Source organism: Pleurodeles waltl, chromosome 10, assembly GCF_031143425.1.
Source record: "Pleurodeles waltl isolate 20211129_DDA chromosome 10, aPleWal1.hap1.20221129, whole genome shotgun sequence".
NCBI lineage: Eukaryota > Metazoa > Chordata > Amphibia > Caudata > Salamandridae > Pleurodeles > Pleurodeles waltl.
In genome coordinates this window covers 1004375285-1004401913 of record NC_090449.1, presented here as the reverse complement: position 1 = coordinate 1004401913, position 26629 = coordinate 1004375285, and the positions used below count along the sequence as shown (strand labels likewise).

Genomic DNA, 26629 nt, shown 5'->3' with positions numbered 1-26629 from the left:
CCCACCCGTCCAACCCATCCTACTCCAGTCCACCTCATTCCAATACAGTCCACCCTACTAAAATACAATCCACTTTAATGTACCCCACTCAGTCCAATCTAGTCCACATTAATCCACACTACTCAAATTTAATCCACCCCACTCCCAACCATCTTAATCTTCCCCACTTCAATCCAGTACACCACTCTCCAATCCACCCACTCCAATCCACACCAACCCACCCCTATCCAATCTTCCCCAATCAAATCCACCACACTCAATCCAATCCACCCCATCACACCCTAATTCACCCCACTCAATCCAATCCACCTCACTCCAATCCGATACACCCCACTCCACTCTGCCCCATGCCAATCCAATCCAGTCTACCTCACCTCAATGCAATCCACCCCAGTCTAATCGTCACAGTCCAGTTCACCCTACCCCAATCCACCGTAATCCAATCCACCTCCTCCTGTCCACACCAATTCACCTCACCCATTTCAATCCAGTACACCCCACTCCACTCCAATCCATCCCACCTCTATGCAATCCACCCCACTCCAATCCACTCCTATCTCTTCTATCCCAGTCCAAACCACTGCAATCCAATCTACCTCACCCCAATCTAATCCACCCCACCCAAGACCAGTCCAGTCCACCCTACTCAATGCCACCCCAGCCCCATCACTCCAATCCAAACCACCCACGCCAATCTAATCCGCACCACTCTAATCCACCTTAATCCCATCCATCTCACCCAATTTCAATCCACCCCACTCCAATCCACCCCACACTAATCAACCCCTCTCCACTCACGCCACCCATCCCACTCCACTATCTCAATCCACTCTAATCCACTCCACCCTATTCCATCCCACTCTACAACACTCTCTGCCACTGAATCCTACTCCTCTCTACAACCCTCTAATCCGCCTACTCCACTCTACAACATTCAGACAAATCCACTCTACAAGACTCTACTCCCCCCACTCCACTGTGACACTCCACGCCACTAACTTTGCGCCATGCTGAACAGGAGCCACACTGGTGTACAACATAGCAAAACAAAGCCAATAATTCTTGTATAAGTGAGGCCTATTGGCTGTGCCAATGCTTTTTGTTGTTTGGTGTAAATCCGTTCAGTGGTTTTGGAGAAATAAAAAATAAAGCACAATTTGTATATATAGGGACGCAAAGGATTCACACCCTTCCCTATCTCGTGCTGATATCCTACTGGCTGTCAACACTTCTAAAAGGAAGTGTTGGCAGCCATGTTGGGTCTTGACTTGAACCGAGTCCCAGACAAAAATGTAAATAAAATAAATAAATAATAATAATAAATAAAAAGGGGCCAGGGTACAGAAACCCTGAACCCAAAGCTCTGGTGGTTGCTCACATTTTAAACTTACAAAAATATAGAAATTCCCCTGTTATAGTCAGAGGTATCTCAAGTAACTGTAACTCGTGCCCCAAGATAACTATAACTCATGCCCCTGAAAAGCGTCAGTTTTCAGTGGAAAAATACACGACATGGATACCTTATGTGGAAAAGAAGTTATGGAGCCCTAAGCACGAACTACCCCAAATAGCCAAAAAAGGGCTCAGCACTGGGGAGAAAAGCCCAGCAGCTAAGGGTTTAAACAATTTTTTGTAAATTTAAAAACACATGGGCACCTTGGTCCCCGTACTGCGGGCCAACTTCGATCTCCATTTACATGCAGATGTCCTTTCGGTTGAGTGAAGCGGGAGGAATCCAAGTTGGTCCTATTCAGAGCCCTGACTGTCCGAACTGCTGTGGCCTTTCAGTAATGGCCCAGGAGAAAAACTGAAAGGTACGAAATCCATGACTGGCCAGAGAGGAGGGTGCTATATGGGATTTAATTTGTTTGTTTACAAATGGACAGAGGCAGCTTCCCCACTTTCTTCAGCTAGACGCCCTGAGGGTGGTATTGAGAAATACAGCCTTATTTATTTTTAAGAGTCATCACTATCATTAGTGTAGCAGGTGCAATGGCACTGGGGCAATGGTGTCGTGGCCACTACGCCCCAATTACGGAAGTGTTACTAGGGCTACGAGGAGTGGAGACCCATTTTCCTTGTTGAGCATTGAGGCCCAGATCATCCTTGTTGTGCAGGAAAAAGTTCCCAAGCAACAAAGGGGCGAAATGTAGGTACTTTCCCTTTTTGACACAAAGGGGCAGACAGCCCGCTTTGGGCCTCAGGCCTAGGAGTGATGGCCCAGTGGAGTAGGAGAGGAGTGGGCATAACTGGTGTTGTAGGTGCGGTGGCACTGGTGCCCAGAGGACTGAGGGCCCAACTATACCCCTATTATGGCTGTGCCCCCTTGCTGCGCCAGTATTGCTTTGGTCATTGGCACAAGAGAGCGGAACATTTAAGCAGGGGAGACACCTACAGGTTAGGCTTCAGAGAGGTGACAGAAAAGAGGATGTGAGGGTTTTAGGAAGGGGCAGAGACGTTTGAGGGGCCCACTGCATCACAACTACGACTGTCTTACTTAACAACAGAGGCATGGGGGCGAGCTTTAGGGTTAAGGGCACTCTTGCTGTAAAGTGGTGTGCAAAACACAGGAGTTCATTTTTTCTGAAAAGGGTAGAGAGTTGTTTCAAGATTGGAGTGGTGGCCAAGATTGGTGGGAAAGGGGTAAAAGAGGCAGAGGAGATAGCCTACTACTCAGGACCACAGCTATCAATAGTGCAGAAGGTGCAGTTGCAGGAGAGTGAAAGGGTCACAAGACCCTAATTAATGGTAGTATTATTATTTTTTGTCCGTTCCGATTTCCATTTGTATAATTATCAAATTTAGTGTGGATTATGAGCCACTGAAAAGTACCCCTGTAATGGTATCACAAGCCACGCGTGCTCAGCCCTCCCACAAATCTTTTCATAAGGTGTTGACAGTGGTGGGACTTCAAAATATTATTGGGGGGGGGCACAGAGCAAAAAAGTTAAAAGACCTCTGCCTTACAGCCATAGGACTCATCTTGGACTTTTTTTTTTTACCTTGGGCCACCTGCAAGGAAAGGTAGAAAGTCGTTTAGCATGCTGAACTATAGAAGAGAAGAAAAAATACATGTTACATCAACAAGCAAGTAACACTTATTTTTGCTAGTATATGAGCTAAATCAGTGGTTCCCAACCTTTTGACTTCTGTGCACCCCCACTTTATCAATATTGGAACCTGGGGACTCCCAGGGAAACATTACTGGAATCCGGGGATTCCCCCCACAGAGTCATCACTGAAAGCTGGAGACCTAATCTGTTAATATTATATCATTTTCTAAGCAGTCACGGACCCCCTGAGGAGGCTTTGCGGACCACAGGTAGGGAACCACTGAGCAAAATGAAATAAATAAAAATAAACTGTTACCAATCAAATGGCTGCAGGTGCACCTTACTATGCAGCAGGCCCCACTGGGAAAAAAAATCTGATGTCTAGTCTTAGACGAGCTTTGCTCCGTCACGTCGGGTGTTATTTTCTTCATGACATTACTGCCAATGTATCACCTGCCATTTAGTAAACGTCACTTTCACAAGGACTGCCATTTAACAAATTATAATTTATTGCAAAAAAATGCCACATCTGCAAATAGGTTGATTCAATGATGGTTACATATATAAATAGAATGCATGAGGGTAAAATTACCTAGAGAAATTGTTCCAGCATGTCAAACGGTAGCCCCTCAAATTACTCTGATCATTATTCCGAATTCTCTGGAATAAGGTGTGGCCCGGAAGGAACCATGCACTCCGGTAGCCTGTCAAATACAACATTGGCCTGCCCCACAATGTAGATCGTAACACCTGGTGATGTCAGATGATAGTAATTGTTCTATTATGAGAAGCTGTTAAAAGGAATAATTTGTATCAGGGATGTTTTAAGGCACGGGCAAATTGAGAAATCCCCCACCTTCCAAGGGACCCACTGGGAAAGCGAACATTCTCTCTAACTCACCTCTGTGTATTTCTGTATCTCATCCTACAACATAAAATTCAATATTGTTAGGCAACAAAGGGCTTGAATTTGCAGAAAATGAGCAATAAAGTTCAAAGTTGCGCCAGACAGGGGCCCCCAAAATCCTAAGGTGACACTGATTTTTATTAAATAATTATTGCTACCCCAGGTTTACCGTTGTGTGGTGTGGTAAATAAAAGATGTAATTTTTGCCCAATTTGATGGTGACCTCCAGGTCTAATAGCTAACAGGATCAAGCGCATACCTTGCTAATCCAACATATGAGCGCCAGCACACATCATCATTAGCTGCATGTGAATCCAAGCAGACGTCCAGGGAAGTGGCCTGCAGAATTTTCCATTGGAACCTTGAGAGTAACTTTTTATCTCAATCTTGAGCGTTAACTTAGGCGTTCTGCAAATATTATACAAGTATTCAACATTTTTGTACATTGTCCTTTGACACCATATAAGGTATAGGCAGTACTAGGAGTGGTCCTATATGTAAATAGCCATTATTTTTGTATTTACCAATCCGTGATGGATCAGTAAATAATAAACAAATGAAAACGTAGCACCGTGAAAGGACTTTTTTTTAAGGCGGAGGAGCTTGCAGGTGTGGGGAGCAATGTGCAAGTGGTAAGAGGGAAAAAGAGCACATGAGGGGCTGGGTGAGAAGCACAGAAGGCATCACAAAAAGCTGTGGGGCAGGGGAGAAGCACACAGGTAAGAGCTTGCAACACAAGCCTACACACAGGGGAGAACGTATTTGGCATGAGAGCACAAGAGGAAGAGATCTGGAAAACTATGAACTCTCATGGATCGCTTGAGCAAAAAGAAAAAAGTAGTTCCCTAAAAGTGAGCAGTGGTAGGATAGAAGCCAGCCAATCAGAGAGGTGATAAAGTGGACATGCCATAGGGGAGGGACAAACACAAGAAGGACAAGAGAAAACCCTGAATATAAAGCAAGCAAATGAGAGTGACAATAAATCCAACCAATGGTAAGCCCCTGTAAGCCCACAATAGGTCTTGTGCAACCAGGCAGCTTGCACTGTCTGCTAAGGCTTGACTTTAAAGAAGAACCAAAATCTTGATGAACATAGTCCCAAGTCTTCAGAGCTGTGCATGGTATACCAAACAGCATATCTTGCGCTGATTTGCATTTATTAATGTAGACAAAACCCAATTCTTCTTCCATTAAAATCACACCACTCCTCCAAAAATAAATTTCACTCATGGACACTTTAGGGATAGCACCTTTTTATGTACTGTAGTGCATGAGCTCTTTCCTTATCCAGTTTCCCCCAATCCACCCCCTTCCCACAAAGTAGATATATACAAAAATCATATATAATACAATACACAAGCTACATGGTAAATTTACAAACAGAGCAACCATTTTAAAATAACAATACTATTAGCAAAATGGATTTGACCCTTATACATTAGTGGGTTCAGATCATAATTACATGATTATACAATTACCAAAAATACATCCTGATAAAAAAGAACACAGAAATTACAATTGGCACATTATACATTTTATACTGTTTTGTGCTAAAGGAGAGGATTTACACAGGTAATGTGTTAGTACCAAAGGTACTAGGGATTATACAGATATTGCTTTATTCTTGTTGTGGGCTTCGTGTCATGGTCATCGAGTAATTTTGTTTGTTGACAATAGCGGTTAGCACCTTTCAGTCCATTCTTTGAACCCTGAGAACAACTTATTTGCTTTATTTTACCAAATCATCAAAGTTAACAAATGCATAATAGCGTCAAAGAGATCTGCAAACTTTCAGATACAATTCTTTATTACAGTTTTTTCTGCCATAATTATATTTTGGCTCCTGTATTGTTAAGTTAAGATGAAATGCTGTTTGACGAATGTGGGTCTACATTACTTCTAAATTTTGGGAGGCAAGGTATCAGGTTAGACAAGGGTAGTGTTTCTCATAATATAAAAAGGAAACACCCTTCTTACTGTAAGAGATTTGCAAGACAATGCAGTTTGGGTTTTACACAGGTATATGAAATATATTTTCTCTTTGACACATCTGCATCAAAGAATACTTTCTGAGCTAGGGAACCAGTTCAATTACATGCAGGTCAATCATATTGCCTTACTAGCGGCATAGGCTACGCAGTGATATTTCCTCAGCATTTACATTGCTCATTTAAATGGATCCGTAGTGCTTTCGAAGTCTGGATACCCTGTATAATTCCAGAATTTTTCAGTAACAAGTCAAAATTTGTTTATTTTGTACACATGATTCTAGGCACCTTCTGCAGATCTTCACTCTCTATAGTGTGTTAGACAATGTAGATTTACCATCCAGTGATGATTGTATGTACAGTTGTTCTGATAAAATAGGAATCAAGTGTTATTTTTGAGTGAGGAGTTTTGTGTGACAAATTTTAAAGAAACTATTTCTTAAATTAGAATTCATTGTTGTTTTTCACTTTCTGGCAGGATTTTCCTTGTTTTGTTACATCTACTAACAAAGGTCTGCTTTATGAGATGGATGGTCACGCAAGACCATTATACTGCAGCTGCAAAAGCTAGAGCATGATATGTGCCACCGTTCCTGCAAATGGAAGTCTACAAAATACCCAAGGCAGCATATGATGCAATCAAGTCAATTCTTGCAATGCTAAGATGCATTCTCTTGGAAGTAAGAAACATACACATGAATAAATGTTGCACCATGGAGATGGGCCACATGGAATGAAGGATTAAATTAAGGACCCAAACAAGTGTGTACAGTTTACATCAGGATTTCCAACGTAAATCACCAAGGGGCAGATCCATGCCAAATATTCAGGTCAACCATGTGAGATAAATGTACACAAAATTAATCTAAATGGGAATTACTTACACAGTCAGTGGTCATCCCAAATGTGTGGCATGGATCCCACACCATGTGTCCAGTTGTGGACACCTTTGGTCTACCTTAATCAATGAGGTAGCTTAGAACTCCAAGAAGGTGGGCAGAGGGATGGACGAGATGTCTTCAAGAACTTAATTGATGATGGAATTACACCTCTCCAGGAGTTTAGGATTCACCAAAGAAAAGGTGGCCCCTTTGGGAATGTATTAAGGCTTATCAAAAGAGCAGCATAAACTTTAGTAACTAAGTAGGCTTTGCTAGCAAGAGGCAAAAAACACTTCTAGAAACCAGGTGATTCGCTAAATATCAGAAGGATATCTCTGTAAATGGCGCGTTCCCTAGCAAATCCTGACGCCCGCTCCTGTGGCACATAGCTTCAGTAGGACTAGCTGTAGCAGAAACACAGGAATTCTATCTCCTGAAAGCATTCAAGTAGCTCAAAGAACAATATAAAATCTCGAATTTCCACAGCAGCATTGTTTTAAAATACATTAGTCAGCAGTGGTAATAGTAAATTATACATGTAGTCAGACCTTTATACATGTAAAAGTGGCCATGAAAATGCACAGCCATGCTTTATCATCTAGAGACGGTGCAGTGGTCACAATGGACGCTGCAACAGTATGTCTGAAATTAGTTTGACCATAATCAGCTTAAACTTCATCATCCCATAGCCATCAATCAATTACACTTACTGTTTCCCTCATAATGGCATAACTATTGCTAACTGTAGAAATCATCCCTTTGAGCATCCAGTTTCAACATGCACTCTTCTAAAGTCATTGTCTTCGCTTCTTACTAAACTGTTTTATAGGTCTGACCTAAACAGGTGATTGTCGGTATTTGAGCTTACAGTCCTTAAAAATTAAGGAACAGTTTTATAGTGTTTAAAAGCAGTGTTTAACATTTTCTTAAATACTACCAATAGGGCAGACACAAAAAATGGAACCAAAGAAAGACAAAGTGATCTGCTAAGGCTCACCAATATTGGTTGGCACAGGCACTTGTAATTAGAACCCAGATCTCCTTGGTCCATACTCAGCAATTTAGATGCCAGACCACATATTCTTCCTAATAGCAGCACAAGCCCCGTACTCTCTTCTTTTGGGCAGCTGTGGAACTTAGACACTGGGATGGGGGGGAAGATATGCAGGGATTACAGTTTGAGGAATTCATATGCGGTAAACCTTGCATGCAAGACGATGAGGTTATACAGCATAAACTCAGTCACGTTGCTCAGACTTGCAACCTGAGGGTGGGGAAGTGCTAACGGTGCTGCACTGAAAACTGGAGATGTATTGCCACCCGCTGACCTTGAGAGAGATACCAGTTCTGAAGGACATCTGTTTGGAGATGGAGAATGGGACTCGGGATACTAGACTATTAGCTGAAGCGTGTAGGGGTACCTTCTGTGTGGGATAGTTCAGGGCCTGGGATGAACCCAAACCATGATTTAAATAGAGACAATGGAGCCTGGAGAAAACAGAAACAAGCTACTGAATGGATGGACCCTAAATTTAACTATACACTATGGGTATCCTATAATTTACAGTTTAAAGGCTCCCAGATCATTATTTAGCAGCAACAAAATGTGTCAATAAAAGCAAATGGATTATTTTAACACTGTTGTCTCCTGGTCTTTTATTGCACAGCATTTGGAAAAATGCAATTCAAGTTCTGAAGGTACATTCAGCAACAGACGTGTGAGATGTTTACCTTAATCACAGTTAATGAAACAAGCTAGGAACCTCACCTACACAAAACAGAATGTTGGTTCGGTCCACCGGTGCCTTCAGCATACATACAAAAGGATGAAGCCTTATTTAAAGGCCATTCAGAAGAGGACTGCTGAGAGTTCCTTCCTGAACCTCTTGTGTCTGTTTTTTTTTCCAACTTTTTCTGGAGGTGGACATTTTCCATCAACTGGCAAAGACTTCCCTAGGCTTGTTTATTTTGTACACAGTGGTTGATCCTTAAGAGTGGGTTTCTGACTTTTTAATGAAGGTTAAAACAATCAATATGACATTGAACTTAGAATCACTGGTCTGGGGCCATGTGGGGCACACCATCAACTGTGTGAAAGTCCCAGCAGCCATCTGGAATCTTCTGCGTGTAAAAAGTATTAGCTGTGACTTATGTGCATGGCTTCCAAAATCCCACTATAACTTCTATTAAATGACTCTGGAAATACCGGAAAAACCCCAAAAGGTTTATACTAATACTAAAACCTGTGCAATAAAAAAAAAAAAGCAGGACTGTACCCTTGAACTAGACTCTCATTAAAAATCACTGAGTACATAGGTTAAATACTGCTGGATGAATATTTTGCATCCAGCCCCCCATTTCTCTTGGCTGACGGTAAATGCGTGAAGTCATGGGTAAAGCTTTATTTCTGTTGCTTAATTTCTCAAGAACTGGCAGTTTTGCCATGACATCACCACTCACTCTGCACTTTGTATGGCTGTGCGTGCCGCTCCCAGCCTGCCTTAGGGTATGCCACTTAACATACTCCAGTCCCAGCGTGCAAACTACCTCCTGATGCTCACCTCTCACTACCACTCCCAAATTTCCTTGGGACTGGCAGAGTTTCACTCCCAATCCGAACCTGCTGCAGAGCATCTCCAAAGTCTAACTCCCCAAAGAGCCAGGGTATAAAACCCTTCATTTAAATACTGCTGATACGTCGTCGCCCATCGTTGTGTCTGAAGGATATCAATGTTTCTTTGAATTGGTATAAATGTACAATTAGCATTCCCTTTTAGTTCCGCAAGTTTCTTGACAATGTAGGATGAGTAACGCAGAACAGTCACTACCCGCCCTCTACAACTTAATTTGCCACATCTTGAAGGTGATGGCAGCTCAAGACTCAATGGGGGATGTAGTGGGACAGTGGATTTCAACACCTTCTACTCCTGCTGCATCGAACTACGTTGGCAAATACGCATTCTAGCCAAGAGTGGTGGTGAAGGAAATATCTAAAAATGCAGTCCCACAGGGCAACTTCGTTAAATCACAACATGAAGAACGTCTACCTATTCGGGTGAATTTAAAACAAGCCAACCAGACATCATTTGAAAGGTTCATCTTCTATATATTTCATTCCTATTCAGCAGACACTGATGTTTAGTGTCAAGGATGTATTTCTCGGATTGAAACCAAGACACATTGCGCTCAGTCCATATGAAACAAATGAAAGGCTCATGCCTAAATAAACGATGGGCGACATCACAGGAACATGGCTTTGACCAGTTGTGACCGAGAATCCTAAATACATCACCCTGTAGCTGCAATGCAGTGCACATTCACACCGTTTTAAGTACAGAGCAAATTTGGTGAAGAAAATCAACTGTCATGAACTCTAAAAGTGCTTTCCGTATGACTTCTGAACTTCTAGTGTGAATTGCGGACGCAAATCTGGGGCTGTCTGGCAGTTTTAACTAGCCTGGGACCAATGACAGACTGGGGTGTGAAACATTCCAATACCATCGACATACACTCTGCTTTAAATCTAGTCCAAAGCCAAGGGTGCCTGCTTTGGATATCAAGGACGTACTTGAAACCTAGCACGCCTAGGAACAATGCATTGGTGTGATGGGAACCTCATGGCATGGACGCCTGGTTATGGGTAAGCAGCTATGGACGCTTTTGAGACATATGATTTGAAAAGGACAAAATGCTGGTCAACAGAGGCAATGAAGTCAGGCCTTATTTGATTAAAGATAGATTTAACTGATTGAGAGACAAAAAAGACCAATGGATGTACTGACGTGAAAGATGACAGACTGTTTCTGGTGTGTAAATCAACTCTAAAGCAGAAGCCTTGAGAGCTCTTTGTGAGGATTGGCCGCCATCTCTATCCTCTGTCTGTGGAAACAAGTACTTGTAGTAAAGGTGGATGTACCCTTTAAATGAAGGATTCAGTGGGAATGAGACACTGAAGATAACTGATCTCCTTATGAAGGGGCCCAGGAAGACATCTCTATCCCGGCAACCATTAAAGAAATACAAGGAAAATGGCACAGACCCTTGAGTTAAATTTAAATGCAGCAAGGAATGGCAGTGCGCAACTAAGGGAGACAGGCATGTAAAAAAGTGGATCACAGACGAGAAAAAAGGTGACCAGCCCAACTTCAAATCTTCAGCCAGCTACATACCTGAAACAACTGATTAACTTTGATTATAGTTAACACTGCTGGCGACCCTGAATCAATTCAATACTTTTTGTAAAATATACATGCATATTCTTTATATGTACAAACATATACATGTCTGCTATCAAAGTACAGACAGTTAATTGTATTGCATATTTGGCATTATTTAAGAATATAAAAAATATATAAAACAGTACGATCATAAAATTATAAAATGGTTGACTGCAGGGTAAATATCTGCATTTGTTAATGCAACAAGCTCTGGGATTTGGGGTGATGCAGGTGGCTCTCTGGTGTTTTACCTAGACAAATTATAGTTGAATAAACAGAGATAAAAATATTTATTTATCCCCCCCGAAGTAACAATTTAGAGTTGATGGAAGACATCAGGGCTAGAAGAGGGACTTCTTGCAAGCTGAGACATCTCATTTTAAAGATCCGTCTATCTGAGTAGATCTTTGCGACCAAATGCATCCTCCCTGCCTGGCCTTTTTAGAGCCAGAGACTAAAATGTACAAATAAATAAATCTGGAATGCAAAACATAATATACAACAACATGATTGTTTTTCTTAGTGTTTTGAAACTTGAGGTGGTGGGCTCTGTAATTAGATTGTGGTATGATGAGCATCCAACCACATCCCAGTCCTATCTGGTTCAAAACATTCGGGTTTTTGGCTGATGGGCGGGGAGGCGAATGAGTGGTTGGCTAAACTTGGCACATATGTGATTCAGATAACACATGTAGGCTTTGCAAGCACGCCCACTCCTATCTACTGGAAAAGTGTTAAAAATATTAAAGCATTATTTGACATTTTCCGATTCAATTTCATGTCATTGGCACTCGCCAAAGATGGTTGTCTGGCAATTCCTGAGTGGGGAACAGATATCTTTAAAAGCTCAGTCGCAAAGCCGTCACATATGGGAGTCTGAACTTGAAAGTGGAGCACATACGGCTACAAGGTAACTCAGTATGTACACATGGAGTCAAGACTTCTCATTTTCTTAGGCTTGTCTTGTTTTCAGCATTGTAGAGTTCCTGTTCTACTGCCCTGCGGTGAGGCAAAACACTTTTTCTTGTGTGTTTTCGCAAACCAAAATCCCACAAGAATGTTCTTCCTGAAGAGAATCGGGCCAACAACATAATGGTAAGACCCTTTAACACTGTTATTTTTTCCCTGTCAAAATCCATTTGCTGGGCACGTTGGCACCACAACTCCTAATCCTCGCTCACAGTTTGCAAACAGAGCCAGCAAAAGTAATGTGCTTCCTTGCAGCAGAGCACCAGTTTGAGTTTCAGCACAGAATGAGATGTTTCAGGTCTTCCAGTGAAAATTTTCACGTGTTAAGTCTTGCGAAGGAGATTCTGGATGCCTGTTAAAAGGAGTTCTCCAGGAAGCTCATGGCAATGTTGCCCATATTTCAGCTTGATTATGGTCAAAAGGCAAAGGGGAGAAACTGTGTGCACTTCAGTGCCCAGCTGCTCCTTTAAAACACATTTAGCGAGTTTCTCCAGGCACTGTTCCTGAGGGAGCCCTCAAAAAACAAGGCACTTGATTGTCTTTTCCACCCTGGACATTTGTAAGAAAAAAAATGCACAATGTAAATTAAAAGGGTAGCTCAAAAGAAGGTGCTTAGTCCATAAAACTACTTCGCAGAGAAGGAGCTGGTACGAGCATAACACAGACCTTCTCGTGTGGTCAACATTTGTGACTCGTGCGAGTGTTGACTCTTCCAGAGGGGATAAGTGTAAAAACCAACAAAAGTCTACACCTGTTGGCCACAAATGTAAATCTCATGCTTTGATCAAGTGTGTGGATCCTTCTTTCACACCTTCTAAGCCGACAAGACTGAGTGCCTAAAGGGTCACTCACTTCCTTCTATTAGGATAAAAATTCAGTACTCTCTGGAGTTAGGCAAGCTCTCCCGGAGGCATTTTAGTTGTTCTTCCCCGAGTTTGATTTTCTCCTCCAGTTCTCTTTGCTCAATGATTAAGGCCGACTTCATCTTGACAAAATGATGGTAGTCCAAGAGCTGGTCCGCGGTCAGGTACCGAGAGACTGTGTCATGCACCACTTTTTCACGGCGGTCGACATGTTCCTTTAGATCCTTGGCTTCTTCCAGCTGCTCAGTTAGCTGCCTCTTCTTCTCCATCAGCACAAGCTGCAAGAAAGGGATTTAAACCATGAATCCTGAGAGTGAAACCGACATTGCTCTAGTAGTCAACCTAAAGTGCTTTAATCAACACAAGGCATACAATCCACAAACAAGACAAAACGAAAGGGTGTAAATCAAGTTCATGGCCCTAAAAAGCAATGTTTTTTTTTTTTTTTACATACTGCTGTTTCTAAGATGTGGAAGCGGTGGACACCATCTGCATGGATTACAAGATTAATACACTGCCTAGGGAGCTGCAACAGCCACCATTCCATATTCCTTGCAATCTGAAAAAATGGTTGGCGACCCTGTGCTTGGGTGTAGAGTGAACAGCTGGTTCATCTGGATCATGGCTAAAGCAGAAGGTGAACGTAAACGGCTGCCCAGCCCGCCCATTCAGTGTCTTCTCTGCTTAGCAATCAGCTCACTATTGAAATAAAGTTATGTCAAAGTGAGCTATACTTAAGACTTTGTTGTATGTGGTGTTTCTATTGTCTGCTTATATAGATGGGATGGATTATTTTTCTCTTGTGTTTTGAAGGGGTTCTTTAGGGCTTGTGCTAAGGCTCAGGGACCGCAAACACTGCCATAGCAACAGGAAAAGGTATCCCCAAAGTTAAAGTGTGGGTGGGTTTGGGTTCATTTTCAAGCACAACAAAGAATATGATGACCAAAACCAATAGCTTTCCACTAGTGGAGTCACAATTTAGGGACACCCACCAACGTGACCCTTAGGCCAGCGTAGTACCACAACATCCTACGCTCCATTCAGAAATGGTGTGCCTTTTACCCACCCCTATTTTAGGCATTTACAAGCTTAACTCATTTCGCTCAGGTGTCTTGGCACATTTCTCATTATATTTTTTTAACAGATGGAGATATTGTTTAGTTTTCAACCACTGATGGCATAAAACGCTGTACTTTAGAAGCATGCCTATAAATAAAACCTCACTCCTTTCCACGTGAAACACATTCCACCAACACAACACTCCACCTGAAAAAAACATTTTGCCTACTCTGCTATCCATCTGTACACATTCTGCCCACATTAATATCCACCTGAAATCCTTTCTACCAACACCAACATCGACCTGAAAACCATTTTGCCTACACCACTGTCCATGAAAAAAACATTTATCTTCACCACTATCCACCAGAAATTCATTCTACCCACTTGAATTTACACTTACTTTCTATCCATACCAACATCCGCCTGATACACATTCTGCCCAGCCCACTGTCCACCTGAATCACATTCTCCCACACCAGATGTAGTCTTGGAGTATAAATGTCTTCGACAAAGTCCTCATAGTATACTGCGAGCGCTCCACATCTCCTAGTTCTTTAAGGCTTCTTCTCTAGACTTCCCCAGACATTGTTTTTTTCACTTGGAGAGCGGCGTAAACTTCTGAATGCCAAAACTCCCTTCACACACTAAAGCATTAAGGAAAGGCAAAACTGCCAGAGGCTACCTGTAACGTTAATAACCAAAGAAACTAGACGCTTGCCCTCAACCCACAATGCCCACCCTCAGATTCTCCCAAGTACCCCTACAAACCCACATTCAATGTCATAATACCAGCCAGTGCCCCCTCTAAAAGGAGACCTGCTAGGGTTTGGTGTGAACCACAGGACAACATAGGGGAATAGTTCAAGAGAGAAACACGCCCCATCCTCTCAGCATAATGGATTTTCAACTACCACTTACCGATGCCTTAGGCCTTAGGCAAGGAATTCATGTGATATTACCAGTGTGTTTGCATTACGCCCACAAGCTTTAATGTGAACTGTCAAGCAGCTCCCTATTGTAAGAACAATATGTTGCTATAATAAAGTTGCCAGGGTAATTACACATGCACTGTTCCTTATCCTGGAGTGGGCACGCACCTTTTCTTCCTGGGTGGTCTCTGGATCCAGGCTGTTAAGTGCATTTTCCACCCTGGCCAGACGACCAGAGAGAGACAGGAGCAGGTTGACCACCTTGTCCAGGTCGCCAATGAACATCCGGTACTTATCCAGCTCGTTTGGCTTGCACACCGTCCGCACTAACGTTTCCACCTCCTCCCCCAAGGAAGTGTTGGCTCCAATGTCTTCCAAAAGCCCCCGCTGGGCTTCTTGCAGCACAGACAGCTTCTTGCCGATACTCTCAATGAGCTGCAGCTATCGAGTGGTGAATGAAAATAGAATAAAACATCAAAGGGGCAGAAACGTTAAAAGGATCAAAAGGAAAGAAACATATAAGGAGAAAGAGAGACAGAAAAAAACAAAGTAACAAGCAAAAAGGAAAGAACTGTAGAAGAAATGAAATTAAAATGACAAAGAGAGAACTAAAATGACAAACAGAAAAAAAAAAAAATCACAAAATAAAAACAGAAATAAAAAATTAAAAAAAGAACAGGCGAGGTAGAAAAAATTAAAACAAAAAGGATAGTTTGAAATAGTAGTACACATTCTGAATGAAAAAGTAATCAGCAGCAAACGAATCAGAAAATGAAAAACACATATCTGCAGACATCAACCAATAACAAAATGTATGTGTGAGGCACCGAAAGAGATATAAGGTTGAACACCAAGGGATACCTTCTTCTCTGCCAGTTCTGCATCCACTTCCTCCCCTTCAGAATCATCTTCTGTCACTTCCGGCAGCTCCTTCATCTTGTTCAGCAGCTCAGCCTTCCCAGCGGATGTATTGTAGTAGGCGGAGTATGAGGTGGGGCTGATCGACCCAGCCGGTGGAGGAGGAGAGATTGGCTGAAATTCATACCTACGGGGAGAAGCAAAAAGAGCATTCATAACCTACATATTCTCTGGCATACAAACGAATGAGAGTGATGATCAGACATCATTGCAATTCTATTCTACAGAATCTAATCTCAAGAATTTAATTATTTTTGTACACTCACTCTTGAAAATAAACTCTCATTTGTCTAATTCGTGTATTTGATAAATTCTAGATCATGAAGAACCTTTCTGAAGCATAGAGTATTTTGCAGCAGGAGCAAAAACCCAGTGAGGAGCACCGTTATTCCTTTACATATACAGATTAGGATCTACATGACATGGGGGGTTGGTGAAAAACGTAGATTTCCCGATACTAATCAATCACTTATCCACTTTGGGTCCGGAACAATGTGCTACTTGCCGAAAAGCACTTCAACTCCTTGTCAGGGCTAGTAACCGCTATATAAATACAATTACAATACTGAGGTGAGTGTCGAAACTGTGCAATTCACTTGTTTTGAGAACATTTATGATTTGAAGAAAGTTGGGTCTTGGGGATGGTGGTATTGTTGGAGTCCACATTAATCAGAGAAATGCAAAAAAGGTTTTGTAAGTAGGCTGGCGTTGTGTAAACAGATGGGCATATGGATATACTATGTTTGTGGTGCACAGATTACTGGCTTACGCAGGGAGATGCTGTTTTGGACCTGGGAATGGGGTTTCTGTAGGTTAGCGAGCCTACCTGTCTGTGTTCTTCCACTAGGCTAGCCAAAGTGGACAGCGGTTTTCTTCATTTTTCTGAAGTGATTGTGGCTAGATTAGTCATGGTGGACCATGACCATTGCATCTGCCTTGAGATATAGGCTATATGTGAAAGAGAAGTGATGGTTCTTTACACATGCTCACACTATTCACAATCAAGGTAGTACAAACAGAGAGGCTTAATTAAAACAAATATTGGTCACAGAGGTGGCTACTGAAATAAAAGGCTGCTAACTGCAAAGAAAAACAATTTAAGGAAGAGAAACCTGGGTGCGGTGGACAAGATCTCGAGAGGGCCTTCGGGCTGTCAGATAAGTGAGGGATCTGGGCTCTACAATTATGAAATCAATTCATTTGGTAACAATCACAATGGGTTGATTCATCTAGGAAGAACATATTCCATAGTTTTGTTTTTGAAAATGTAAAACTACTGTCATAAATATGTACTTGGCTGGCACTGCTCTCTAACATCCAAAATATCTTTTCTTAAAATAAAAATTAAAAAAACACATGGTAGGCCCTGCATCATAAGCTCCTTGAAGCCACCCACACTATTACATTACATATAAAGGCACCTGGCCTCCATGGTAATAACATAGATAACTCTACCCCATGGGGTACCACAGGGAGATGAGGGCAAGGTCAGATACAAAATAAATTCCTTTAGATGGGTTTCATCTTGAACATCTTGTCTGATAAAGACTGCATGGATTTATGATGACTTGGCTCAGGGTTAATCTTAAGAACAGTCGTACAAGTACCACTTTGCTTTAAGTAATTTGCTTCTTTCTTTATGTTCATGATAGGTATTAAAGGAAACCGGAGATACATTGGGAAGATGAAACTAGACCATCAGATCATGAAGAAAGCGCATTAACAAAAGAGAAGCAACCTACCTTTCTTGACCTGGGTTCTCATATGGCTTCTCCGCACTCCAATCCTTCTCAAAGTGCTCCGTCCAGGACTGCCGGTCACCCTTTGAGAACAACTCGCCCATCACCTCTGCTGTGGTCACCATGCCAGAGCCCTGGCTTAGCACCATCGCCAACGACCGGTCTCTCCCTGCCACATCCCGCATTAGCTCCTCAGAGGTCATCCTAACAGGAAGCCTGCGTGTAGCTTCAGCTTGGCAGCTTCCCTCCTCTTCCTCTTCCTCCTCCACGCCCTCCTGCATGTGCCCTGTTGCTGGGGAGGAGGGGAGAGAATTAACTGTCAAGGTGTCCTCACAGACCCCCACGTGATCATCCCTGGCTTTCAAAGCAAAGGACAACTCACCAGGACCGGGGGACACAGGCTGGGACCTGTGCCACTCTTCAGTGCAACTGCTCAAAGACGACCGGTCTCCAGCTTCACTGCCCGTGGACCTGTCTAGGTCACCATTTGACTCAAAACGCCTTGTGTCCAACCTAAGACAAATGCAAACAAATCAGATAAAGAGGTATCAATAAAGATTAAGAAAGAGCTGCCACAGAGAAAGTACACATGCATAACAGAAGAGATTGTAATTTCTGAACATAATTGTGGCACATGATTTCAAGGAATTTGTCTCCTTGAGCTTCACATCTGAATCGACTTGGGTCGTTTTTGTGACCCATTAGTGATTTTTTAACATTGGCTGTCCTCTGCATTATGAACTTAACAAAAACCGCTCGTCACAACTGGCAACAAATCACTCTTTGTTGCTGTAGGACAGCCATGGCAGTTCTTAAAGCATCATTAAGGCATCTCGCGCACAAAGTAGAGCAAGCATTTGCAATGCAATGGCTCTTGCGTTTGCTCGAGTTAGAGCTATTAGCTTAGTATATTCCTAACTGGACTTTTCTTGCCACATAAATTGAAAATGAAAAGTAAAACAGTTGATATAAGCCACAGCCGCCATGAGAATGAGCGAAAAGGAGAGTCACAATAGGAAAAAAAAGTTTTCTCGCAGTCAAATGTATGGGCAAGCGTGCAATTATCCATGGAACAGGGTCGGTGTCCAAGGCGGTAACAAAACCGCCCCAAGCAGGGACAAACAAAGCATTTACCAATAATGACAAAGGATTTTTCAAAGACAAGCACATGAACAAGTGATAGTGATTGGCGTGCGGTGGGCGTGGTTCACAGCGGAGAATCTAGAACTGTTTCAGAGCACACTAGTGACCAGTGACCAAAGCACCAGCCTCCAACAGTAAAATTCACAAACGTTTCTAGAGGTGGTTTGATTGTATTGTGAAGAGGATCTAAGCGCTACAACCCCATTGCATGTTATTTCTCATTCTTCCTTTTTAGCAGACACACCTGTGCTCCATATCAGAAATGCTGCTCATCGAAGAACCAGTAACAATGCTATTAGCAAATGATGGCGACATTCTTATAGATGCAGAGAAGGGCAGAGGTCTGATGGTGGATAGTATTTCTCTGCCCCTAAATGTTATGTTATGGGTATTTGTAGAGCGCGTGGCTACCCGAAGGCCTCCCAGCGCTTGTAATTACTTGTTCTCTTAGGCACCGTCTGATCGCCAGAAGCAACTCGGAGATGCTAGTCAGACTACCAAAATTCAATGAACCTAGTTAGACCCTGACCACCGAAGTGGCCACTGTAAAAGGACAAAGGCGAGGAACAACCGGACATCAGCGAAGAATGGGCAGCCACTTTTCTCTGGGGCTGAGGTGGGTTAACATGGTGTAGGTTGGTGGGAAGGATTGGAAAAGAAGACCTCTATAAAGAGACTTGTTTTCAGATTATGGGGGTCATTACAACTTTGGTGGGCGGCTACTGCCGCCCGCCAAGCTGTAACCGCCGGGCGGCCGCACTCCCGCTGTGCCCATTTGGACATCACCGCTGGGCCGGCGGACGGAAACCAAGTTTCCGCCCGCCAGCCCAGCGGGGATGGGGGCCGCAACATGGGAACCGGCTCCAAATGGAGCCGGCGGTGTTGCGGCCGTGCGACGGGTGCAGTTGCACCTGTTGCGCTTTTCACTGTCTACATGGCAGACAGTGAAAAGCCGCATGGGGCCCTGTCAGGGGGTCCCTGCACTGCCCATGCCAGTGGCATGGGCAGTGCAGGGGCCCCCGGGGGCCCCACGACTCCCCGTACCGCCAGCCTTTTCCTGGCGGTGTACCGCCGGCCCCGGCGGTGCGACCGCGGCGGTCGTAATAGGGCAGGAAGCACTGCCAGCCTGTTGGCGGTGCTTCCGTCATTTTAGCCCTGGCGGTCTCGGACCGCCAGGGTCAAAATGACCCCCACAGTCTTTCTACCATAAAACATATGGTATGCACCTCTCACACTAAAGAGTGCCAGTACTGACACAAACAGTCTTGATTAATTAGTGGTGATTTTGATGCACACACCAAGACGGAAACACTTCATTCTAAAAAGGAACCAATGCTATTTGCTGCAGGAATATGCAAATAACTCGCTATTATGAACAGTGTGCAGCCTTCAGGTCACATGTCTATATGTTGGTTGGTGCACTCAGCATGCCCTTTTGCTGCAGTGTGTCGAATATGAACTGTAGTGATGGATAACAGTAATACTGCACATACACACTCTTGTAGTAGAATGTGTTGCACACAAAAAAACGTGTTGTACAAAAACACACCCATTGCTGTTTTATTTACCAGTATTAATACAATCGCCTGCTAAAATATTTATTTATTTTAAATACTGAATAGCTTACAATTCAGGAGTTTCATGAAGCACCTGTGATGTGGAGGTGAACCCAGAAGGGAGCTAAAGTCATGCCCCAATCTTGGACAGGGAATCCCCAGGGATCTTACTCTTGTTTAATTCACCCGAATGAATGATCGTTGCTAGATGAAGCCAGCATTCGATGAGCTGGCATCAGATGAGCGGAGGGTTCAGTGTACAGCTGAGCTTTGCATATATTTTGTGTCTGTATCCCAATACACTTTGTGGGCAGTGAGAAGCACCTCGAACCAGCTTTGACTGGTACCTGGTCTGTAGCAATATTACTGACCTCAGGCTCTGCGGATACAGCCAAACCTGGAAATTGTGGCCCTGATGGTACGAACATGATGCAACTGCAACCTTCACCAATATAGCCTTAATGGCAAGATGAAAATAATTTACCAAATTACCAATGTTGCTTTTAATGGCCTTGGGTTCACAAAGGAGAAATAATAATCTCACTGCAAACAAAACCTCACAGAGAGACAGCAACATATTGAGCAAGAAACACACAATTTCACAATGCAGATCACAGAGAAGTGGAACAACCCTCCTCCTCAGAGAAGTGGAGTAACCCTCCTCCACTATACCCTGCCTTCCCCCAGCTTCCCTCAATCCACGCCCATTCGCATCCCAATAGCTGCTATTCCTCAAGGAATGTTGAAATCTTCTGTATATATTGCGGACTATGCGTATGCTTTGATGTGAAAACCACAGCCAGTCCCCATCAGTGATCCACCTACGCATCCTGACAAGACCGCACACTGCCACCTAGCCACACCTTAACACACTTGGCACAAATACACACAAAAATCACAGTCATTCATTTTACTGCACATCCCACGCTTATTGTGTCAACCGGAAAGGCTGGTTGCCCAAACCCAGGTTCATTTACAAATTTAGTACCCAAGTCACTAGACAGTTATGATCCGAAGTATCAACTAAGTGTAAAGCGAGGTGGATTAGTGGTTTGGAAGGTACATTTCCAATTCACAGAATTATGATTTGGAGGATTTTCACATATGCAAATCCATTAACTAATTCATGCTGAAAATTATACATGCGCAATGAATTGCCGAAAGAAAAAGTGGAAGGATAGAGCATAACGGAAGGTGGAGGAGGGGATGCAGACCCCCAACAACACAACTTTGTGGATATTCACTTTCCATCACGTTTCCCACATACAAAACTGCTCCTTCCTGCAAAAGGGAGGAAACAGTGGGATTTCCAGGGTAGGAGAAGTTGGCATTGCCATATGTAACAGGAGGTAGAATAGACCCATTTGGGTTTCTCCATATGGAATAAGAATGAGTAAGTTTGATGCAGTAGGAGTTCTTTTATAAAATTCCACGAGACCTCTAGTGGAGTTTCAGGAATTTACACATCAGTGGGCAATAACAGCAGTATATTTTATCCAACTGAGGCAGAAAATTGAAGTCTATATTTACATAAGTGAACTTTCATTCATAATCCAAAATACTCAGAGAATCGTCCTACCCTACTATCTAAAACCTCTTGGTGCACCATCAGAAATATGAAGCACTAAAGAAATACAATTGCAATACTACAACAGGAAAATAAAAGTTGCACATGCACTGCAAATGTAGGAGGAAACCTACCAGGAGTAGAGTTCCTACTTTTTAAAAGGTTCCTGTAAACTCAGCCCTTCATGGGTGAAGATATGCTCACCAAGGGCCTCGCTGCAACTACTGTGCTAAAATGATTTTTTTTAAAGAGAAGGGTCTTAGAATACACCACTCCATTTATTAATAGTCGTAATGGAGACTAGCTTATAGCATGAGGTGTCCTGATAATGAGTGTAACTTGGAGTCTGGTAAATAGTCTTCGAATACAAAAGAACAAAGCTATAGGAACTGCAACTTTGTGGAGAGTCTTCAACACACTGTGAAAGCCAGTGATTGTTTGGTAAGTCACAGCTACAAAGAACCATTTACCAATCCCATGACGTATGTAGTAAGCACTGCAAAGTCCTGTTTTGTAGGCTTTACGTACACGTTTACGGTCTCACTCCGATCATGGAATTCCACCAGTTCATTGTGACACCCTAGGCGTAGACCCTGGTCGTTTGACACTGAATTGTGCTGCCATCCTCCACTAAGATCTCTCTACTCAGCACATAGCCAATTCCTCATACCTCAGTTCAGGAAGAACTCTGGAGGTTCTGAGGGCGGTGCTTGCCCAGTCCTTGCAGCTACCTCTAGACCTCATGTGTAACCTAGAACACCAACCTAGGTTCTACTTTCAAGGCCTAGAGAACTTGGCTTTCAAAGGAGGGACTTGTTTTGCTCAGTCCTAGAACCGTCTGTCTATTTACACTGAGATAATTGCTGTGATAGCTCTTTAGATTTCATTTGATTGATCCTCTCTTTTAAAATCATAGTCCCCTGAAACAGCAGCCTTCGCAGAAGAACTCCCTGAAGATATTCTAGTGACGACACTTTGAGCAAGTGATGGGAAGTGCTTCTAGAGGATGAGGAGGGGTTATGTTAGTATGCAGATATGCTGTTCACATTATAGCAGGGTTCCACAAAAACATGGCTCAGGATACCCTTAAGCGTGCAGAATTAGGGGTTCACCGGATGGCATAAAATTAACCAATTATTAATTGTCAGAAACACTGTAACCTTGACACTGAAAGTGTCATAATCATTGACAGGCTACTAAAGGAACTGCGACAATGGGTTGAGGGGTGGGACTTAGCAGATGTCAGGCAGCACCGTAATGCGAATGCGAAAGAATACTTCTTTTACTCCTACCCTCATGTGTTCCATTCCCCTTTAGACCGATTTTTATGTACTACTAGCTTGCAACCCCACATAACTCTTGCTACATACTTAGGCAAGACACTGTCTGACCACAATCCGCTTAAGATCCAATTAACCTGGGGAAGGGTACCAACCCGATCTCCTTAGACATGCAGCAGGCATTTGATACCCTCAGCTGGCACTATCTTTTTGGGCAGCTCTAGAAGCCTTTGGAATTCCTCCTGAATTTATATGGTGGGTGAGGCTACCGTATACGGCCCGACAGCCAGGGCCAAGACAGGGGTGCATATATATGCTTCTTACTCAATATACCGCGGAACTAGAGAGGGCTGCCCTCTGTCCCCACTCTTGTTTGTACTGGCATTGGAGCCCCTGGCACAACACCTTCACCACAGTGCGGTGTATTGGGGAATTGCGCTCAACTCCACTACACATGCTTGCCCTCTATATGCGGATGATACGTTACTCTATTACAGGGATCGGCAGCAGGGCACGGAGAAGGAGGCGCATATTTTTTCCTTGCTTTGTGCTTCTCTCAGGGCTCCAAATTAATCCTTATAAGTCATATATGTATTCATTCCAGGGCACCTGCTTGGAGCATACGATTCCATTTGAGCCCATGACCATTGTGAAGGCCTCAGTCTCCTTCCTTTATCTTGGTATTCGTGTATACCGGAATAAAGCAGATCTGTTAGACGGGAATCTAAACCGGGCAATTCCATCCCTCCGATCCCAGGTCGACTTTTGGATTACACTACCCATTTCAGTGGCCGGAAGGGTGACTGTGGCGAAAATGGTAATGCTACCACGGGTCCTATATAATTTTGTGAACCTGCCACTTATAGTACCACCTTTTGTATTTCGGACACTGAATTCTTTACTGATAGACCTCATATGGAGGAAAGGCAGCCGCCGAGTCGGACTGACGAAACTACAGTTCCCCCAGACTTGGGAGCTCCAGATTTTAAAGCCTACTGTATTGCAGGCCAATTGCAATGGCTGGCCTTCTGGCTAGCTGGCCACAAAGTAGACGAGATAAACTGTACAGAAGCAATGTGGAAGAAGGGTTTTATTCACCAACTGCTCTGTCCTGGGACGCCTAAATTGCCCCCTGGGGCTACCTTACAACTATGCACAGCATTGGCTTGTTGGAAACTAACTACACAGTATACAGCTTCAGTGACGCCCTATGCGCCTAACATACCATTATGCGTTCTCCCTATCCCTTTGGGGAACAATCACAACGGCTATGCTCAGGGTTTGGGAACACCTTGGTCCCCTCAATTTAGGGGACCTGTTCGAAGATGGCATGTTACTCCCACATTCTGGTTTTGTGCACTTGCATGGTTTATCAGAGATTCTTCTTTTTGACACATGCTAAGATACTATCATATTTTTGCACTTATTGGACACCACAGGGTACTGAACCGGTAACACATGAAACCCTTCAGGCTCTTTACACAATGGGACACAGTAGGTATCTTGTAAGATGGATATATCGTGGGACCCGGGCACAGCTCCATATATCATTGGACACGTTGAAGGCCGTGTGGGTAACTGATATAGGCAAAGACATTACTGTCAAAGACTGGTCTTTTCTATTACAATATGCCAAGAAAGTATCTCGCAACACTTGGTTTAAGCTGATTCAGTTTTATCTCTTTCACCTGGCATACCTCACTCCACATAGACTCAATAGAATCTACCGCACTATAACGGCGCACTGTCCTTGGTGCCACACAGTTGATGCCGACCTTCTCCATATGCTTTGGACCGCAATAGGAGCCACTCTGACGGAGATCATGGACGAATCAGTGGAATTGTCACCTGCTCATTTCCTCCTGGGACTGTACCCTAAGAAACGTGCCTCTAAGTTCTGCGCTTCATGGACTTGGCTCTGCTCTTGGCAAACCCTCAGCTGACGAAGCGCTAGAAATCCCCCATGCCCCATCTCTCCTCTTGTTGAAGGAGGAGGTGTTACGCATGGAAAACCAGGAAATTTGTCAAAACAATGCATGAAACTGAGAAAAATGTAATACATGTGGATATGGACCAAGCAGCTTTTTAAAATATATGTTTATTAAGGTTTTTTATCAACAAAGAAACATTACTCATACTGCATTTCCAGTTGCACATGGTCACATCAGTTTTTGCCAATATTCACTGATTTTTGTTTGCTGCAGCATTACAGAAAATCTACAAGTAAACTACCAAACTCCTCCGCCCTCCAACCAAAGAGGAAACCCCTATGCTAGAACCTGTCACATATAAGACATTTCACCTACAATTTTCTGTTTAAAAACATTAAGCCTAAAGAATATGATAGTCTTTTTTTTGCCAAGTCAATGGGCTCCGTACTTGGTCAAACTCTTCACACCCATCTTCCTTTTCAGGGATCTGTGTTCTCTACTAATTATCTATGGTGATCTGTGTCCAGCAGTTCTTGCAATATCGCCTCCCCCCATGCAAGCATCACCTCTGGTAATTTAGCATCTTTTCTCTTCCGTCTCATGTGGTCCTCCTCCACACTCACCCATTCCCTCAGGTCCCTCTCCCAACTCCCCCTGGCTGCGGCTCGGTTACTCATCAAATGTATTGCTATTCTCCGTTTAGCCACTGTGAGACCCAGTACTGCAAATCGCCTGCTAAGCTTTCACTTCTGGTCTCTGGGCAGTAACCCCAGAAGGTATCCATTAATTGTCAAGGGGATATCCCAGCCAGTGACTCACTTAAGCTGCCTTACTACTTCACCCCATTACTTCTCTATCACTAGGCATTGCCAAATCAGATGTAGAAAATTGGCTTCAAGACTGTACATTTGGGACACCTAGGGTCAAGGGCTGGGTAGACTGCGTGGAGTCTTTTGGGCGATAACTATGTCATGTGAATTACGCTGTATTGTATTTGCTTGAAACTTGAGCAGACTGACACTGCCCAGACTTCTGCATGGATTTGGGCCCAATCATCTGGGGAGAGGGGTTTGTTACTAAGGGGTAGCCATTTCTCTTCCACTTTCAGTGGTTTAACTGGTCTGTCCGCTCGCAGTGCGTGATACAGATGGGTCACAAGTCTACATCCCCCAGCCATTGAGAGCATGCAGAGTAGTGTGTTGGTAGTATCTGGGGCTTCCAGGAACATCAGCCACAACCGTATTGCCATGGCAGCAATCTTCGTGTTCTTTAGAAATTGCCAAGGGCAAATTTTCTTTGGCATTGTGAAGCGTTATGAATCTCCCATCCAGATACAGATCCAATAACGTCAAGCAACCTCCCTCCTGCCACTTCACAACTGACATCGACATCGCTCCCTACGCATTGTGCCACGTCCAACCCTGCATCTCTTACCACTCCACAAGAATTCCACCAGAAGCGAGTGTAATTCTCTGAAGGTTTTCCTCTGTATTTCATAGAATTTTCTCTGCAGGACAGAGGCATCTTGGAAACACCACCATCTTAATTAAGGCTATCTTACCCATTAAAGATCATTTCAGTGTGTTCCAGAAGTGTATTGATCAATACAACACCCCTGGCACCCGC

General features: G+C 43.4%; 1 protein-coding gene across 6 annotated transcripts in view; it reads right to left on the bottom strand.

The window, feature by feature from the left end:
• Positions 1–5196: 5196 nt before the first annotated feature.
• The window catches only part of SHROOM4 (shroom family member 4), a 365241-nt gene continuing 343808 nt past the window's right edge, over positions 5197–26629 (bottom strand). For 4 of the 6 annotated variants that reach the window (XM_069211858.1, XM_069211862.1, XM_069211863.1 and 1 more), the window contains 4 exons: positions 17530–18039; positions 15731–15914; positions 15038–15310; positions 5197–13156 (listed from right to left, as the gene is read on the bottom strand). In XM_069211858.1, coding sequence (XP_069067959.1) covers positions 12890–13156; positions 15038–15310; positions 15731–15914; positions 17530–18039 — 1234 coding nt within the window. In that variant the 3' untranslated portion in view covers positions 5197–12889. The remainder of the gene's footprint in view (positions 13157–15037; positions 15311–15730; positions 15915–17529; positions 18040–26629) is intronic. The other 2 variants (XM_069211860.1, XM_069211861.1) reach the window with 2 other exon arrangements.